This window comes from Stegostoma tigrinum, chromosome 5 (genome assembly GCF_030684315.1).
Source record: "Stegostoma tigrinum isolate sSteTig4 chromosome 5, sSteTig4.hap1, whole genome shotgun sequence".
In the NCBI taxonomy this organism is placed as follows: Eukaryota; Metazoa; Chordata; class Chondrichthyes; order Orectolobiformes; family Stegostomatidae; genus Stegostoma; species Stegostoma tigrinum.
In genome coordinates, this window is record NC_081358.1 from 43,181,850 (window position 1) to 43,199,615 (window position 17,766).

Below are 17,766 nucleotides of genomic sequence, written 5' to 3' on the forward strand. Positions count from 1 at the left end.
CTGTTTGAACCTGTATTCTAAATTTATATCTCCTGCCCAATCACAGAGAGTATAACCAGGGAGGGAGGGGTCTTTGATTATGTTGGTTGCTTTTCTGAGGCAGTGGGAGGTATAGTTGGAGTCAGTGGATGGAAGGCTGGTTTACGTGATGCCCTGGGCTGTGTTCATAACTTTGTAGTTTCTTGGCCCAGTCTAGGGAAGAGCAGTTGCCATGTAATGTTGTGCTACAACCAGATAGGACACTTTCTATCTTTTTTCTTTCTGAAAATTGGTAAAGGCCCTTGTGGACATGCAAATTTCCTTAGCCTTCTGAGAGAAGTAGAGCCATTGTCCCCCACCAGTTTAATTTTTGTTCTTTTGCCCTATTTACTGCTGAATATCACAACTTTTACAACACTTTGATACACTCTTAAACCATTCTACAACTGCCCATCCTTTGGAATTCTAAGTACATTGCACCACTTGCTTGTTCACCACAACCTACACCATCAGAGCCCTGAACATGCCTTCTAGGTAAAACCACAATTTATAGTTACTTCCTTTTAAATTAGTATGCTTTTTACAGTGCAGCTTAATCGTGTTGTCTCTGACTCCAGCATCGGCAGTTCTTACTATTTCTGTGTGTATGTTTGTTCTTTCCTGATTGTAATATGTAATATCATAGATTTGTCTACCATGAAATATGGAGTGTGGTAGTCCAGTTGCTTTTCTCTTTTTGTTTTTTGATCATTTTACCTCACACTAAGGTTAAAACTGAGATAATGAGCAATCCATCTATTGGCTGTCCTGATGCTGGCTTGTTAAGCGTGTGTAGGTTTCCTCACTTCCCTACTGAGCTACCACTTAAATCGTCTTTGGTGGAATGTGTGTACGAAGTGATTAGGAATTTGGGGAAAAGTTCTGTGATGTGAACGTCAAAATGTTTTTGTCTTTCAGTAAACATTTTGTTTTACACTATGCACAAGTTTTGTCTGCTTCTCTATGAGGTAGTCATGGTAATCTCCTTCATATTGAGTCTCACTAAAATTGAATATTACCAAAGTACAGAAAAATAATTGGTTGTAGTAGAAGCTGGATTACAACTGTGTGTGCTGTTGGTTTTAGGTGTGTGAATAAGCTACAATAAAGTTTTTAAAATGGTTTTTAACAAACACCTACCTTGGGATTATTTCAATTGGTAACGTCTCAGTTTTATCTTAAACTGGATAAATTGCAATACTTTGAGTTGTGATTTTATTTTTTTTTTAAATAACCTTAGACTTACCAGTTGATTTTCTCTTTGAGCCATTTTTTGTGAAGAAATCAATTAACCTTACAGATGTGTTCTATTTTGCTTAACTTGTTAAATATGAGGGTAGGATAAAACTTTCTCAGTTTTTGAAGTGTTAAACAAAATGTCTTTGGTGCTAATATATCTGTAATTCTTGCAGAAATGCTTTCTGTGGAAAGTACTTCCATACTTTCCAATGCGTTTTTTTAAATTTTTGCTTTGGAAAGTGAATTTATGCCCTATGTTATTCAATGCTAATTTTAAAACCCTGAAATTTTGATACAAAGCTACACTATTCTTCATGAAGTAGTATATTTGGCTTCAAATCCAAACCTTTCTTTTAATACTTTAGAGAATGAAAAGACATTGTCATATCTAAATAAATATATGAAGTCAGCATTTCAAGAGAATCTCAATTTTACGTTTCTTCAATTTGAGTAGAATATAAATATCCCCATTTTTAACTCTCCACCCTGTTTAATTTAATTTTCAGGATCTTTTTACAATTACTGCTCACGTTTATGCTCAGAAGCCACAAATGGACATTCATTGTTTTGAAGGGACCTTCACACGGGTGAGTTGGAAGCTCTTACAGCTTCACGCTTAATTTGCTTAAGAAACCAGAAGCTCAAAGTAAATGTCATGTAATTCTAAATATTTGTTTTTTATGTAATTAGTATTACATTCCAATACATTTAGAATTGAATGTTATAGCTTTTAATTTTCTAATATTGTGTTTTCTTTAACCCTTAGCAATTTGAAGTAAAGCTGTTGTTTCTGGGAAATATTACAGATTCTGATGCCTAATGCAAGGTTCTTTTGAGGTTGGATTGAAATAAGCTTTTGCAGTGAGGAGAAAAATACAAACAAAACAGTTAATGAGCATGCATGAACTGTCATCGGCTAATAATTACTGTCCAATTTCTGGTAAAAGCAACAACAGTTTTGAATTTATATTAACAGTGGATTAGCAGTGACTGAAAACATGACTGCACAGAAAGCAATACCACAAAGACAATCATTGTTTATTGGCTACCTTCTTGGCTACACTCTAGGCTTGGCAAAACAGTATTTCCTGTTCTGATTTCTTTTTCTTCTTGCTCTGTAATTTTGTATTTTCTTTTTTGAGAGGTTAACTCCGTTTTTAAGTTATCACTCCATTTTTGATTGTATCCAAGGTTTTGTTTACTGTAAGGATCAGCTTCAAATCAGATTATAAATGTTAGATCACTTCTTTAAAAAAAGTTTGATTCTTTATATTGTGAGCAATACAGCATAGCAGGCAGATTACTCCTTGGGGTAAAACACTGCTAAGTCTATCATATCACTTTATGGAAATAAAATGCAAATCTATTACTTTGCACTTGAATTTAATGAGCAATCTGTTAGCTTGCAGTTACCTAACCATTAAATGAGTGTACACTTCTGGAAGGAGTTTTTACCTTTCACGTCGTGAAGTGATTTCAATCAGTTGTGGGTAGCTGATGCTTCATTGAGTGAAAATACTTGTTGCTTATTGAAATACATGGAAGTTATTTTGCTTGAACTTTGAAGACTTGTATTTATATTAACTCAAGTAGTATTTTCAGGGCTTAGTGTTACAAATAACATTAAACTAAAAAAAATCTCAGTACAAAAGCACGTTCCTAAATTCTGACTAAATAGGGCACTGTTATACCCTAAACTTTTATATATAATTGGTTTTGGAACTGTTTATGAGACAGCTGTTTTGTATGTTTTGCTGCAAGTCTGAAACTTTTTTCATATTGAGAACTTTAGGTCATTTAGTGATACAAAAGCTAATAATTTTCATTGTTTCAAATTAGCTCATGAGAGAATGTCATAATGATATGCAACTTGAACATTTAATAGTTAGAAATTCAGTTCCAATTTTCAGTGGCGTTTAACCGGGTTAAGTTACCATCTAGTTCAAGTTGAATATTACAAATAGGTAATACTTAGATGCTAAATTTTGCTAAAATACTTCTACCCATCAGACTGTAAATTAGCTTGCAACTGATTTAACCTTGGATTTTCTTCAGATTGACTTCATTCTTCATTAAATCAGTGCCTCGGTTTGCAGACTTCATTGACCAAGCTAGTTATTGATGTCATATTTAATTTGCAGTGAAAAACATGATGAAAACTGAAGTTCCATCTTGGCAAATTAAAGAAAATTTGCGTATTGGGGTTAAAATCATGATTTATTTTTGGTTTTACTTAATTTAAGTCTGGATAATGAAAACTTATACTGTACCCATTGGTAATGTTTATTAGAAATTAATACCAAAGAACTGCCCCCTCAACTCAATAGGGTTTCATCCTATAATGAATCAATCACCACTTAAGTGTTAAGGATTAACATCTGTTCTAATGATTTTATATTTTTTAGAGGAAGTTTCCACGTAAGAGTTTTGGAAATATTTTTGTTTGCATATTTGAGTAGAACCACCAACTCATTCAGATTCACAAAAAATAGGTTTGCTACAAGATTCAGAGGAGCATTGGCATTTTTAAAAATAAAGTTTTAAAACAGTTGATTTTGGGAGTCTCAATAGTTTTGCTCAGATTTAATTTCAAATTTATTTTGCAATATTTAAAACATGTTAAATTTGGAACTCCTCAACATTGAAAATTTCTCCGTTGCTATCAGTTTAACAACATTTTACTCACATTGTCAAACCTATATTGAAGTATATTAAAGGCATAATTTCTATATTGCTGAAAAATGCACTTTTTTGATGCTATTTGCCTTGTACTTGAGGGCAATACAAGAAATACCATTGTAACACTCTTCATAACAATACAAATGTTGTGCTAATTGGTTTGGAAATGGACTGTAATGGTAGAAGGATAGCCATGGAGAACGTATCAGTAAGATGATGACTGATATTTGAGACAAATCTTGGCAGTTGCCTTTTTAAACCAGACACATTGCCTCTGGTCAAGGCACTGTCCTGAGAAATGAACCAAACAATGATTGTAATCTGCTTTTGTTGAGTTAACACAGTATGTGTACATGTTCTTTGTCTGCAAAAAGACAGGGTCCTGTGTATAAATACATGTAGCTTCCTGTGTGTGCAAGTGCATCGTACTGTGAGCCTGACTGACAACCCTAAGTTTTTGACAGCATAATTCTTGACACTCTGGATTATTTAGCAAATGATACCCACTCATAGCACTGCATCTACTAGTGGACGCTATGCTTTGAGCATTGCAAGCGTAGCTGAGTGGGCACTGGCACTAATTTGTTTGTTGCAAACAACTCAATGGATCTGCTGTATGGCACAATCCATAATAAATAAGGCATAACTAATGTATGTTGTAACTCATTCACAGGAATCAGTTATAAGAATTGTGTGTGGACTGTTTCAGTATTCTATTATAAATTTGTTCACTAATGAAGGAATGAGATCTTTCCCTACCTCAGGCCGTCCCAGTGTGGTTTTTCGCTAAGCAATTATGAAATGTAATTCTTGTTATGATGAAGGGAATGTAAAATTGCACGAGAAATATCTTGAAAACAACGATGTGACAAGTCGCCAGATCATCAGAATGCATTAATTTTATTTGAAGGATAAATATTGGCCAGGACATCAAAAGAGCCACCTTGCTCTTCAGGGAGCGCGGTGGGATTTTTCACATGCAGACATGGCTGTTCATTCCAAAGGACAACTCCCCTGGGACTACGGTGTGCTCTCAGGACTGTACTATGTCACCCTGATTCTGCTCAATCAGGACTTGAATTCAGTGTCTCTGACTCTGTTAGAATGCTGCCAGTGAGTCATTGCTGACATAAGTGCACAGTGAAGTCTCAGACAGCTACCAAAATATTATGCCCAATGCAAAGATGACATTTTACCAGCACATTTTATTAGGATTTTGCTAAATCTATCACAATATTTTTTAAAAAAACCTGTTTTAGAAAGAAGGTGACAAAATTGAGTTTTGCTGAAAAGGGTTTTTTTTAGTTGAAGCTTTTTGTCTTGGACTTGTCAGGGCATTCACAATAATACCAATTTTATAAAAGTTGATTTTCTTCTGCACAATGGGAAAATGCTGATTGATTGACAGGTGGACTCTGGTAGGTGTATTGCCATGGAGAATGCACCAGTTAGCGTTGGTTGACAGTTAATAGCCAGGCATTCTGTTTAGATTTTTAAATTTGTGCATTGACCAGAGAAATGAACCAGTGAATGGCTGTTTTGATGAATTAAAACAGACATAGTTCGTGTACATGTTATTTCTGTCCACAAAGAAGAGGGCACTGTGTATTAATATAGATATCTTGCAGTACATGCAAGTACACCGTACTGCAAGCCTGACTAACCATCCTAAATTACAAGGTAGTGACTAATTAGAAAATTTCTTCAATTCATTTTACTTCAGTAGACCACTGCCGGTTGCTAAATGTCTTGCAGTCTTCATAGAGTGGGGAAAAACATTGCACATGGATGAAAAGGGGAAAGGGTGGCTCCAAGTATGTTAATGAAAATTTTTTAATTTGGATCTTATTTTATAACTTGGGTAATTATAAATATTGTACAATTTAATGCTGTATATTTTACTCGGAATGAGGGAAAAATGCTGTGGAATAATTTATTTAATTACTACAAAGTTGTACCAAGCTGTAGTCAGATTAACATGCAACTTGATCATGTGAAGTCTTTACCCCTTTCTATTCAAATGCCAGTTCTGTTTTTTATAATCCTATGCAAAATCACTTGAAAATCCAATTTAAACGGTGCCCACTCAGTCTATAATAGTATTCCACATGACTATGTTTAACGTTTTGTTCTCTTGATATTGATGCACAAATGTTAATCCTTTTACCACTGTAGTAGTCTTAAACAGTTTTTATTGCTGTCACTGCTCTTAGTTTAAACGAGCCCAGTCTGGTATCTTTGGGGAGGGGTGATTTTTTTTTAATGTGAATTCCTTTCTTAGCTACCCCACTCTGTGAAAGACATATTGTCTAAATATGGAGTTAACAGTTATGATCTGAGAGCAGCAAATACACCTGTGAGAGATGTGAGCCAGAGGCAGTTCACTCTGTTTTATGTTTAACCAAAATAGATTTGCTTAGAAGGTGCATATTGTCTGTGTAAATATCCCAAGTTGAGTGAACTTTTGGCATGCTTTTTTGGAAAGGTTTAGCACCTAATGTCTATAACTTCTCTTCACTGCTCAGTGAGCCCTCAAAATTTGAAATCAAACTTTAAATCGTTGTTAGTCTAATTTAGTGGAGTAATCCCAGATATGGGAGAGAAGGTCTAAGTAATCCTGTCAGTGTCTTTTAAATAAGAATTGTTAGTGTTCTTTAACCTTGTAGGACATCTAATCCAATTTCATCAGATCAAATGCCTTAAGACTGCAAAATGGAGAGGGGGTTATGTGATGCTAGTGCTTTTGTTTGGTGTTTAATGAACAGAAGTGTCAGCAATCTGAGTAGTTCCTGTGAGTAACCCAGTGCTTCGGTGCCAGGTTTCAGCAGTGGTACCATAACTACAATGTTTGCTTTCAGTGCAACAGTGGTTATCTTAGTTGGATTTCAGAGAAGCTGGTAGGTGATCCTTCTCTTAATTCAACATATGGAGCCAAGCACCTTTTCTTTCATCATGCTATAGTCATTGAACTTGCCTCTGTGGTTCTTCAGCTCCTAATATCACGCCATTTATGCAATCTTTGTACTCCCTATTCTGTTGAAATTGAAAGTCATTACACCAAATCCTCCTCATCAGCAGTGGATAACAGCACAGACTCACAGTGGATAACCAAAAAAAATGCAGAAGCCGCTACAATATAAATTTGCTATCCTGAGGGACCAGACTGGACTGGTCAATGGAAATAAAAAGATCGGGTCTAGGGTCAACCTCACAGGTTTGCAGATCAACAAGTAGTGAGTCAGTGAATAATGAGGAGTGAATGTACACTATCTCCTCCTTTACTCACTTCTGCAGCATCTCAAAACTGCAATTCATCTCATTCTTCACCTTCAACATTTACATTTACATTTATAGAAAATCAGGGCTTTTGATCTAACAAATCCATCCACTTTAGATTTTCCAGCTTTCATCATCCACTCTAATTGGTAAAACTGTCTATTCTCTTATCCCTTAAATGCTTATCAAGCCTCTTTTTAAAATCTGTGCTATTTGGCTCAACCGGTCCTTGTGATCATGAATATTCCATTGAATCTTCAGCCGCCTTAAACTTGAGATTTGTGCTAATGATCTGTTATTGATTTGTTCTGTCTTCTAAATTCTTGTCCAGTGTATGCAATATCCTGCAGTATGAGTCTTTACATCAGCCTTTCACCTGGGTGTCTGGAGGTGGAAACAGGAAAATGTTTAAGGCTAAATTAGATGACATTTGTAATCTACAAGGGAGTCAAGTATTATGCAGAAGGACCAGCAGGGAAGTGGACTTATGATCAATCAGATAATCCAGTCTAATTCAGTGGTGGAACAGGTTCAATGGGTCATATAGCTTGCTTCTGTTTCTTAAATTCTTATGTCTCAGTTTTATATTTTGTGATCCTCTGCATCCATTGGAATGGCAAACACTGGGCAGAAGTCATTCTGATCGTCAACTATATTAGTACTGATTTTCAATAAACCTTTTACCTTATGGGCGGCATGGTGGCTCAGTGGTTAGTGCTGCAGCCTCACAGCTCCAGGGACCTGGGCTCGATTCCAGCCTCGGACAACTGTCTGTGTGGATTTTGCACGTTCTCCCCGTGTCTGCATGGGTTTCCTCCCACAGTCCAAAGATGTGCAGGCTAGGTAGATGGCCATGCTAAGTTGCCTGTAGTGTTCAGCGATGTGTGGCTCATAGGGGAATGGATCTGGGTGGGATGTTTCAAGGGGCGGTGTGGACTTGTTGGGCCAAAGGGTCTGTTTCCACACTTTAGGCAATCTAATCTAAAATTTAGAAAACACCACTAACGTGAAATGCATTTTTAATTTAGAAAGTGAGTCGGAATTTTTACCCGATTAAACTACTTTGTTGAGGTGGAATATCTATACATTGTGACAATTTTATGGTATGCAGGGAGCTACTAAACCTTCACCACTAGGACAAGAGTGTGAATGTCAATGAAAGTTTACTCACTTCGTTACTACTACATACTTTTGCTTTTAATATGATTAGTGATTGACTGGAAGTGTTTTAGACCATATGCCTTGAATTACTACAAGTGTGGGAGGTTTCTGTATACATTACAATTATATTTATGATTATTCAGACCTAGTTGGACATACATGAGTAATTTATAAAGAATAATGTAATAAAACAAACATCCTGTACTCTGTGCAAATATATAAGTAACTTTGGGTATGCTTTCCAATATAATGTTGAGTCGTGCCACCCGTGTTTAATTATAGTTTTATCTGACTTTAAACAAACAACAAGATATGTAAGGTACAGTACCCACAATTAATAAATCAAGCAGTTCTGAATTACAAATCATTTCAATCTACAATGCATGACTTTCAGATCAAAACTGCAACGTTACTTCTGCAAACCTGGATTGAAATGCACTCCGTGAAATCCCAACATATCAGGTGCACAATGGCTACAAACTTTTACTACTGCACCTCCCAGTCGCAAACCATTTCCACTCCCCCTCCCATTCTTTAGATGACATGTCCATCATGGGCCTCCTGCAGTGCCACAATGATGCCACCCGAAGGTTGCAGGAACAGCAACTCATATTCCGCCTGGGAACCCTGCAGCCTAATGGTATCAATGTGGACTTCACCAGTTTCAAAATCTCCCCTTCCCCAACTGCATCCCTAAACCAGCCCAGTTCGTCCCCTCCCCCCACTGCACCACACAACCAGCCCAGCTCTTCCCCTCCACCCACTGCATCCCAAAACCAGTCCAACCTGTCTCTGCCTCCCTAACCCGTTCTTCCTCTCATCCATCCCTTCCTCCCACCCCAAGCCGCACCCCCATCTACCTACTAACCTCATCCCACCTTCTTGACCTGTCCATTTCCCTGGACTGACCTATCCCCTCCCTACCTCCCCACCTATACACTCTCCACCTATCTTCTTTTCTCTCCATCTTCGGTCCGCCTCCCCCTCTCTCCCTATTTATTCCAGAACCCTCACCCCATCCCCCTCTCTGATGAAGGGTCTAGGCCCGAAACGTCAGCTTTTGTGCTCCTGAGATGCTGCTTGGCCTGCTGTGTTCATCCAGCCTCACATTTTGTTGTCTTGGATTCTCCAGCATCTGCAGTTCCCATTATCTCTGATACTCTCTTACTCCATAATGAGGTCAGCCAATTTAAATATTTAGACAGCACTCCTCGTGAATGAGATGCTGGTAAGGCTCACTGGTTGAAGTGATGAAATATTGAATATCAGCCATTGTTAAAACTGTTGCTGTTATTCTTAATAGGTTTGTGTAGTTTTTTTTATACAATGCAGGCTGTGCTAATAGAATAGTGTCCTCAAACAACATGTGACTTCAAATTTATGCATTGACTTTTCTTGAAGCACGTGTTTCAAATAAGCAGTGGGTGTATTGAGTGTTGTTAACTGTTCCATATTTATTGTGTAGATTTCCCTGATACTGCATAGCAGTGTGTTCTTATGGTATGCACTGTCTGGAAATGTGGTGGAAGCACATTGAGTTGGATGATTATTTGGATAGAAATACTGTGCAAGGGATATGAGGAAAGGTGTGAGATTGGCAACAAGTGAGCTTATCAAAGAGTTAACATAGCAACGATTGGTTGAATGGGCTTTTTTTTGCATAACCCGTTTATCCACGATAGTTGGCACTTTGTTTGGCGTTTCTCCCACCAAGTAACATCCTGTTGGGCGTCATTGATTTTAAAAAAAACTTGAACATAATTTGGATCAGCTATTGTTGCGAGGTAAAATTTTAAAGTGAGCTGTTTTTGAAGTGAGTCAATTCCTGACTCCCAAAGTTTTTAACAAATTTGAAGGCACAAGTTAAAAGTGTATTGGAGCAGTGTTCAGTTGTTTGGGGAGTGCAACTTCAAAATGTATGTCTAGTGACTTATGCATCAGTCAGCTTAACATTGATGATAGGAAATATGGACCTAACAGGGCCAATGTAGAAAGGTTTCTTACCCTGCCTTGTGGATGAATCTATGCCTAGAGGCCAAAATCTCAGTATAAGGGGTTTCTCTTTTGAGATAGAGGTGAGGAGGAATTTCTTTTCTCTGCTGTGAATTTGTGGAGTTTTTGACGAGGGTATTGAAGAGGTTCAGTTGTTAAGTACATTAAGTACGTTTCAGACACATTTTTAAGCATTAAGGGAATAGAGGATTATGAGGGAAAAGGTGAGAAATTAGAGTTCAGGATTATTAGATCAGCCATGATTTCATTGAGTGGCAGAGCAGTCTCAATGCTCCTATGTCTTATGGTTTTATAGTATTCTTGCTAGAGGTGAGAATGATATGATCTCTGGCAATCTGAAATAAAGCAGTGCTATATTTTGCAATTATGCTAATCTTTCTTGAGGCTGTTCCCAATCTGGTTGCTGTGTAATTGCAACATTGGAAAAAGTATTCTTATGAAGAGTTTGAAACTTGATCTGACTTCAGACCCATGTACATCCGAAAAACTTTTCTGAAATTCTTGCTCATGTTTAATAGATGTAACAAATTCTACAATTGTCAAAAACATTTAATGACATTATAAATGAAACAAGTTTCACAATTTTCTTTAAAAATTGCAAATTAGCCCTTTGTTCTAATGTTGATGGATCCTTTAGGAAATTCCAGCTGTGATAATGGTGGGAGGAGAAAACCACTTGGAAGGGAGAGATGGGCCATTGACTGCCTTGGAATATGCAGCTGCAAAACTTCAACTTGTGTCCTTACTCACCCTCCTGGCCCCAACTTTGGAAAGTCCTGTATAAGTCTGCTTGAGAAGAAGTGAAATTAACATTTCAGGGAGAAGGAAATTGTTGGTCACAGTCGCTCAATTAAATGGGGAAAAAAATGTTAGGAAGTTTGAATTGAGAAACTGTTTAGGCTGAATGGCTGTTTCTGTATCATATATTTTGGGCCCATCCATCTTTCAGCTGCTTCATCAGTTACTTTCTTCCAAAATAAAGTCAGAAATGTGGGTGTTTGCAGATGATTGCACACCAGATGTTCAGCACCATTTGTCACGCCTGTGATACTAAGGTAATCTTTGTCCATATTCAACAACAACTCACCAACATTCAGGCCCGGACTGATACGTGGCAGGTAATATTTGGGCTAAGCAATGACTATCTTGATATTCAATAGCAGTACCACTGCTGAATTCATTGTTAATCTCCTCGGGGTTATCATTGATTTAAAACTGATTTGCACCAGCAATATGAGAGCAGAGAGACTGGGGGTTGGCCAGTAACTTCTACGTAACTTCTACGTAACTTGTAATTACTTCGGAATTTGCAACTGCAAATTTCATGTGCACACTTGCTCTCCTCACAGAATTCCTGGCCATATGACTATTGTGTTTACAAGTGCAGGTCAAAGGCTAGGAATAATGAGGTGTAACTCCCCTCTTATCTCCCTGATGTCTGTCCACAATCTTAAAGGCACAAGTAAGGAGTCTGATCGAAGACTTGCCACATGCTCAAATAAAGCAACAGCCCTAATGCTTGACACCAACCAGGACAAAGCAGTGCACTTGATTGGCACCGCATCCAATTCCTTCAGTCTTCACTGCCTTTACGACGGCATAGTGGCAGCAGTGTATACTATCTACAAAATGCGCTGCAGTAACTAACCAAGATGACTTCTGGGCACTTTCAAAATCTACAGCCTGTACCATCTTGAAGGACAAAAACAGCAGACGCATTGGAACATCACCTGTATTTACTCCTCCAAACCAGTACTGAGGGCAAGGTGGACCTGATTATCCTGTTGTGACTGATTGGAATTGACAAGGGTGGAAGCACAGGTGATAGGTTGGATGCGTATGAGGGCCCTGTCGACCACAGTAGGCGGGAAGCCACAGTTAAGAAAGAAGAAAACCACGCCAATAGCAATATCTTGGAAGCTGGCATCATCCGAACAGATATGATGTAGGCAAAGGAGCTGGCAGAATTGGATGGAATCTTTGCACGATGTGGGGTGTGAAGAGCTGTAATGAAGGTATCTATGGGAGTCAGTGGCTTTGTAGTGAATGGTAGTGGACAGTTAATTCACTAAAATGGAGACTGAGAGGTCAAGGAAAAGAAGGCAAGTGTGGAAAATGGACCATGTGAAAGATAAAGAGGGGTGAAAATTGAGGCAAAATGAACAAACTTTTCAAGTTTCATGTAGGAGCATAGAGCGGCACAAAAACAGTTGTCGATGTCTTGAAAAAGAGAGTTGTGGGGGGATGGCAGTGTAGGACTGGAACAAGGTTTGTTCCACATACCGCACAAAAGGCAGGCATAACGCACAACCACATGGGTGCCCATAGCCACTCCTTTGACTTGGCAGAAGTGAGATGAATTAAAGCAGAAATTGTTCAGTGAGAGAACAAGTTCAGCTAATTGGAGGAGATCGGTCGAGGAAAAAGCTGAGACCATCCTGGTGGGGAATCGAGGTGTAGAAGGATTGGGTATCCATGGTAACCAGAAGGCAGTTAGGGTCAGTGAACTGGAAATTGTCTATGTGGCAGAGGACATCAGAAGAATTACAGATGTAGGAGGGCAGGGTCTGGACAAGTGGAGAAAGGATATGTCAAGGTAGGAGGGAATGAGCTTGGTGGGGCAGGAGCAAGCTAACATGATGAACTTGCTGGGGCAGTCCAGATTGTGGATTTTGAGGTGGCAGAAGCGGGCTGTCCTGGGTAGGGAAACGATACCACCGACTATCACACCAGCATCCACATCTGTAAGATCATCAGACGCCATTTCACCACCTCCAGCAAGATGCCACCACCAGACACACATTCCCCTTGTCTGCCTTCCGCAGGGACCGTTTCCTCCAGGACACCCTGGTCCACACTTCGGTCAACCCCCAACAACTCCCCACAGCCTGACGGCACCTTCTCCTGTAACCGGCGAAGGTGCAACACCTGAGCATTTACCTCCTCCCTCCCCAGAATCGAAGGACCCAAACATGCATTTTAGGCGAAGCAACACTTCACCTGTGCTTTCAAGAAACTAGTCTACTGCATTCGCTGCTTACAATGTAGTCCCCTCTACATAGGAGAAACGAAGCGTAGACTTGACGACTGCTTCACGGAACATCTATGTTCTGCTCGCAGAAAAGACCCTGACCTAGCTGTTGCCTGCCACTTCAATGCACCACATTGCTCCCTGGCCAACATCTGTGTCTCTGGCTTGCTATAGTGTTCCAGTGAAGCCCAAGGCAAGCTGGAGGAACAACACCTCATTTTCCACTTGGGGACCCTGCAGCCCTCCGGACTCAATATTGCGTTCAATAGTTTTATGGCCTAAACACTCCAGATGTCCAGCCCCTGCCCCACACACCAGGCCTCATTACCAGATAGCCTGCCATTGCACACCCCCTGTTAGTCACTAATAGTCCCCATTAACAACTATTCACCCTCTCAGCTTGATTGTTAGCAACTCCTTTGTCTGTTCTCTCTCTTGTTCTCACTGTCTCTGTGGCTCGCTTCCACTCTCCCGCTCTCGCGCGCGCTGTCTCTCCCGCTCTCGCGCGCGCTGTCTCTCCCGCTCTCGCGCGCGCTGTCTCTCCCGCTCTCGCGCGCGCTGTCTCTCCCGCTCTCGCGCGCGCTGTCTCTCCCGCTCTCGCGCGCGCTGTCTCTCCCGCTCTCGCGCGCGCTGTCCCTCGCTCCCGCGCGCGCTCGCTGTCGCTCCCGCGCTCTCGCTCCCGTGCCCTCTCGCTCTCGCTCTCGCTCTCGTGCTCTCTCGCTCTCGCCTTCTCGCTCTCGCCTTCTTGCTCTCTCGATCTCGTGCTCTCGTGCTCTCTCGCTCTCTCGCTCTCTCGCTCTCTCGCTCTCTCGCTCTCTCGCTCTCTCGCTCTCTCGCTCTCGCGCTCTCGCGCTCTCGCGCTCTCTCGCGCTCTCGCGCTCTCTCGCTCTCTCGCTGTCTCGCTCTCGCTCTCTCGCGCTCTCGCTCTCGCGCTGTCTCGCTCTCGCGCTGTCTCGCTCTCGCGCTGTCTCGCTCTCGCGCTGTCGCGCTCTCGCGCTGTCGCGCTCTCTCTCGCTCTCGTGCTCTCTCTCGCTCTCGTTGTCGCGCTCGTTGTCGCGCTCGTGCTCTCTCTCGCTCTCTCTCGCTCTCTCTCGCTCTCTCTCGCTCTCTCTCGCGCTCTCTCGCGCTCTCTCGCTCTCTCTCGCTCTCTCTCGCTCTCTCGCGCTCTCTCTCGCTCTCTCTCGCTCTCTCTCGCGCTCTCTCGCGCTCTCGCGCGCTCTCGCGCGCTCTCTCGCGCTCTCTCGCGCTCTCGCGGTGTCTCTCGCTCTCTCGCTCTCTCGCTCTCTCGCTCTCTCGCTCTCTCGCTCTCGCGCTCTCGCGCTGTCTCGCTGTCTCGCTCTCTCGCTGTCTCGCTCTCGCGCTGTCTCGCTCTCGCGCTCTCTCTCGCTCTCGCGCTCTCTCTCGCGCTCTCTCGCGCTCTCTCTCGCTCTCTCTCGCTCTCTCTCGCTCTCTCTCGCGCTCTCTCGCTCTCTCTCGCGCTCTCTCGCGCTCTCTCGCTCTCTCTCGCGCTCTCTCGCGCTCTCTCGCTCTCTCTCGCGCTCTCGCGGTGTCTCTCGCTCTCTCGCTCTCTCGCTCTCTCGCTCTCGCGCTCTCGCGCTCTCTCGCTCTCTCGCTCTCGCGCTCTCGCGCTCTCGCGCTCTCGCGCTCTCTCGCTCTCTCGCTCTCGCGCTCTCGCGCTCTCGCGCTCTCGCGCTCTCGCGCTCTCTCGCTCTCTCGCTGTCTCGCTCTCTCGCTGTCTCGCTCTCTCGCGCTCTCTCTCGCTCTCGCGCTCTCTCTCGCTCTCACGCTCTCTCTCGCTCTCTCTCGCTCTCTCTCGCTCTCTCTCGCTCTCTCGTGCTGTCTCGTGCTCTCTCGTGCGCTCTTGTGCTGTCTCGCTCTCGTGCTCGCTCTCTCGCTCTCTCTCGCTCTCTCTCGCGCTCTCTCGCGCTCTCTCTCGCTCTCTCTCGCTCTCTCTCGCTCTCTCTCGCTCTCTCTCGCTCTCTCTCGCTCTCTCTCGCGCTCTCTCTCGCTCTTGCGCTGTCTCTCGCTCTCGCGCTGTCTCTCGCTCTCTCGCTCTCTCGCTCTCTCGCTTTCGCGCTCTCTCGCTCTCTCGCTCTCTCGCTCTCTCGCTCTCTCGCTCTCTCGCTCTCTCGCTGTCTCGCTCTCTCGCTCTCTCGCTCTCTCGCTGTCTCGCTCTCTCGCTCTCTCGCTCTCTCGCTCTCTCGCTCTCTCGCTCTCTCGCTCTCTCGCTGTCTCGCTGTCTCGCTGTCTCGCTCTCTCGCTGTCTCGCTCTCTCGCTGTCTCGCTCTCTCGCTGTCTCGCTCTCTCGCTCTCTCGCTCTCTCGCTCTCTGGCTCTCTCGCTCTCTCGCTCTCTGGCTCTCTCGCTCTCTGGCTCTCTCGCTCTCTCGCTCTCTCGCTCTCTCGCTCTCTCGCTCTCTGGCTGTCTCGCTCTCTGGCTGTCTCGCTCTCTGGCTGTCTCGCTCTCTGGCTGTCTCGCTCTCTCGCTCTCTCGCTCTCTCGCTCTCTCGCTCTCTCGCTCTCTCGCTGTCTCGCTCTCTCGCTCTCTCGCTGTCTCGCTGTCTCGCTGTCTCGCTCTCTCGCTGTCTCGCTGTCTCGCTCTCTCGCTCTCTCGCTGTCTCGCTGTCTCGCTCTCTCGCTGTCTCGCTGTCTCGCTCTCTCGCTCTCTCGCTCTCTCGCTCTCTGGCTCTCTGGCTGTCTCGCTCTCTCGCTCTCTCGCTCTCTCGCTCTCTCGCTCTCTCGCTCTCTCGCTGTCTCGCTGTCTCGCTCTCTCGCTCTCTCGCTCTCTCGCTGTCTCGCTGTCTCGCTCTCTCGCTCTCTCGCTCTCTCGCTGTCTCGCTCTCTCGCTCTCTCGCTCTCTCGCTCTCTCGCTCTCTCGCTCTCGCGCTCTCTCGCTCTCGCGCTCTCTCGCTCTCGCGCTCTCTCGCTCTCTCGCTCTCGCGCTCTCGCGCTCTCGCGCTGTCTCGCTGTCTCGCTCTCTCGCTGTCTCGCTCTCTCGCTGTCTCGCTCTCGCGCTCTCTCTCGCTCTCGCGCTCTCTCGCGCTCTCTCTCGCTCTCTCGCTCTCTCGCTCTCTCTCGCGCTCTCTCGCTCTCTCTCGCGCTCTCTCGCGCTCTCTCTCGCTCTCTCTCGCGCTCTCTCTCGCTCTCTCTCGCGCTCTCTCTCGCGCTCTCTCGCGCTCTCTCGCGCTCTCTCGCGCTCTCTCGCGCTCTCTCGCGCTCTCTCGCGCTCTCTCGCGCTCTCTCGCGCTCTCTCGCGCTCTCGCGGTGTCTCTCGCGCTCTCTCGCTCTCTCGCTCTCTCGCTCTCTCGCTCTCTCGCTGTCTCGCTCTCTCGCTCTCTCGCTCTCTCGCTCTCTCGCTGTCTCGCTCTCTCGCTGTCTCGCTCTCTCGCTGTCTCGCTCTCTCGCTCTCTCGCTGTCTCGCTCTCTCGCTGTCTCGCTGTCTCGCTGTCTCGCTGTCTCGCTGTCTCGCTCTCTCGCTCTCTCGCTCTCTCGCTCTCTCGCTCTCTCGCTGTCTCGCTCTCTCGCTCTCTCGCTCTCTCGCTCTCTCGCTGTCTCGCTCTCTCGCTCTCTCGCTCTCTCGCTCTCTCGCTCTCTCGCGCTCTCGCGCTCTCTCGCTCTCTCGCTCTCTCGCTCTCTCGCTCTCTCGCTCTCTCGCTCTCGCGCTCTCGCGCTCTCGCGCTCTCGCTGTCTCGCTCTCTCGCTGTCTCGCTCTCTCGCTGTCTCGCTCTCTCGCTGTCTCGCTCTCGCGCTCTCTCTCGCTCTCGCGCTCTCTCGCGCTCTCTCGCTCTCTCTCGCGCTCTCTCGCTCTCTCTCGCTCTCTCTCGCGCTCTCGCTCTCTCTCGCGCTCTCTCGCTCTCTCTCGCTCTCTCTCGCTCTCTCTCGCTCTCTCTCGCGCTCTCGCGGTGTCTCTCGCTCTCTCGCTCTCTCGCTCTCTCGCTCTCTCGCTCTCTCGCTCTCTCGCTCTCGCGCTCTCTCGCTGTCTCGCTCTCTCGCTGTCTCGCTCTCTCGCTGTCTCGCTGTCTCGCTCTCTCGCTGTCTCGCTCTCGCGCTCTCGCTCTCGCGCTCTCTCGTGCTGTCTCGTGCTCTCTCGTGCGCTCTTGTGCTGTCTCGCTCTCTCTCTCGCTCTCTCGCTCTCTCTCTCGCTCTCTCGCTCTCTCTCTCGCTCTCTCTCGCTCTCTCTCGCTCTCTCTCGCTCTCTCTCGCTCTCTCTCGCGCTCTCGCGCTCTCTCTCGCGCTCTCTCTCGCTCTCGCGCTGTCTCTCGCTCTCGCGCTGTCTCTCGCTCTCTCGCTTTCGCGCTGTCTCTCGCTCTCTCGCTCTCTCGCTCTCTCGCTCTCTCGCTCTCTCGCTCTC

General features: G+C 44.7%; 1 protein-coding gene across 2 annotated transcripts in view; it reads left to right on the forward strand.

The window, feature by feature from the left end:
• atp9b (ATPase phospholipid transporting 9B) overlaps positions 1 to 17,766 on the forward strand; it is a 384,890-nt gene that overhangs the window by 206,443 nt on the left and 160,681 nt on the right. For both annotated transcript variants that reach the window (XM_048529464.2, XM_048529465.2), the window contains exon 9: positions 1,764 to 1,844. In XM_048529464.2, coding sequence (XP_048385421.1) covers positions 1,764 to 1,844 — 81 coding nt within the window. The remainder of the gene's footprint in view (positions 1 to 1,763; positions 1,845 to 17,766) is intronic.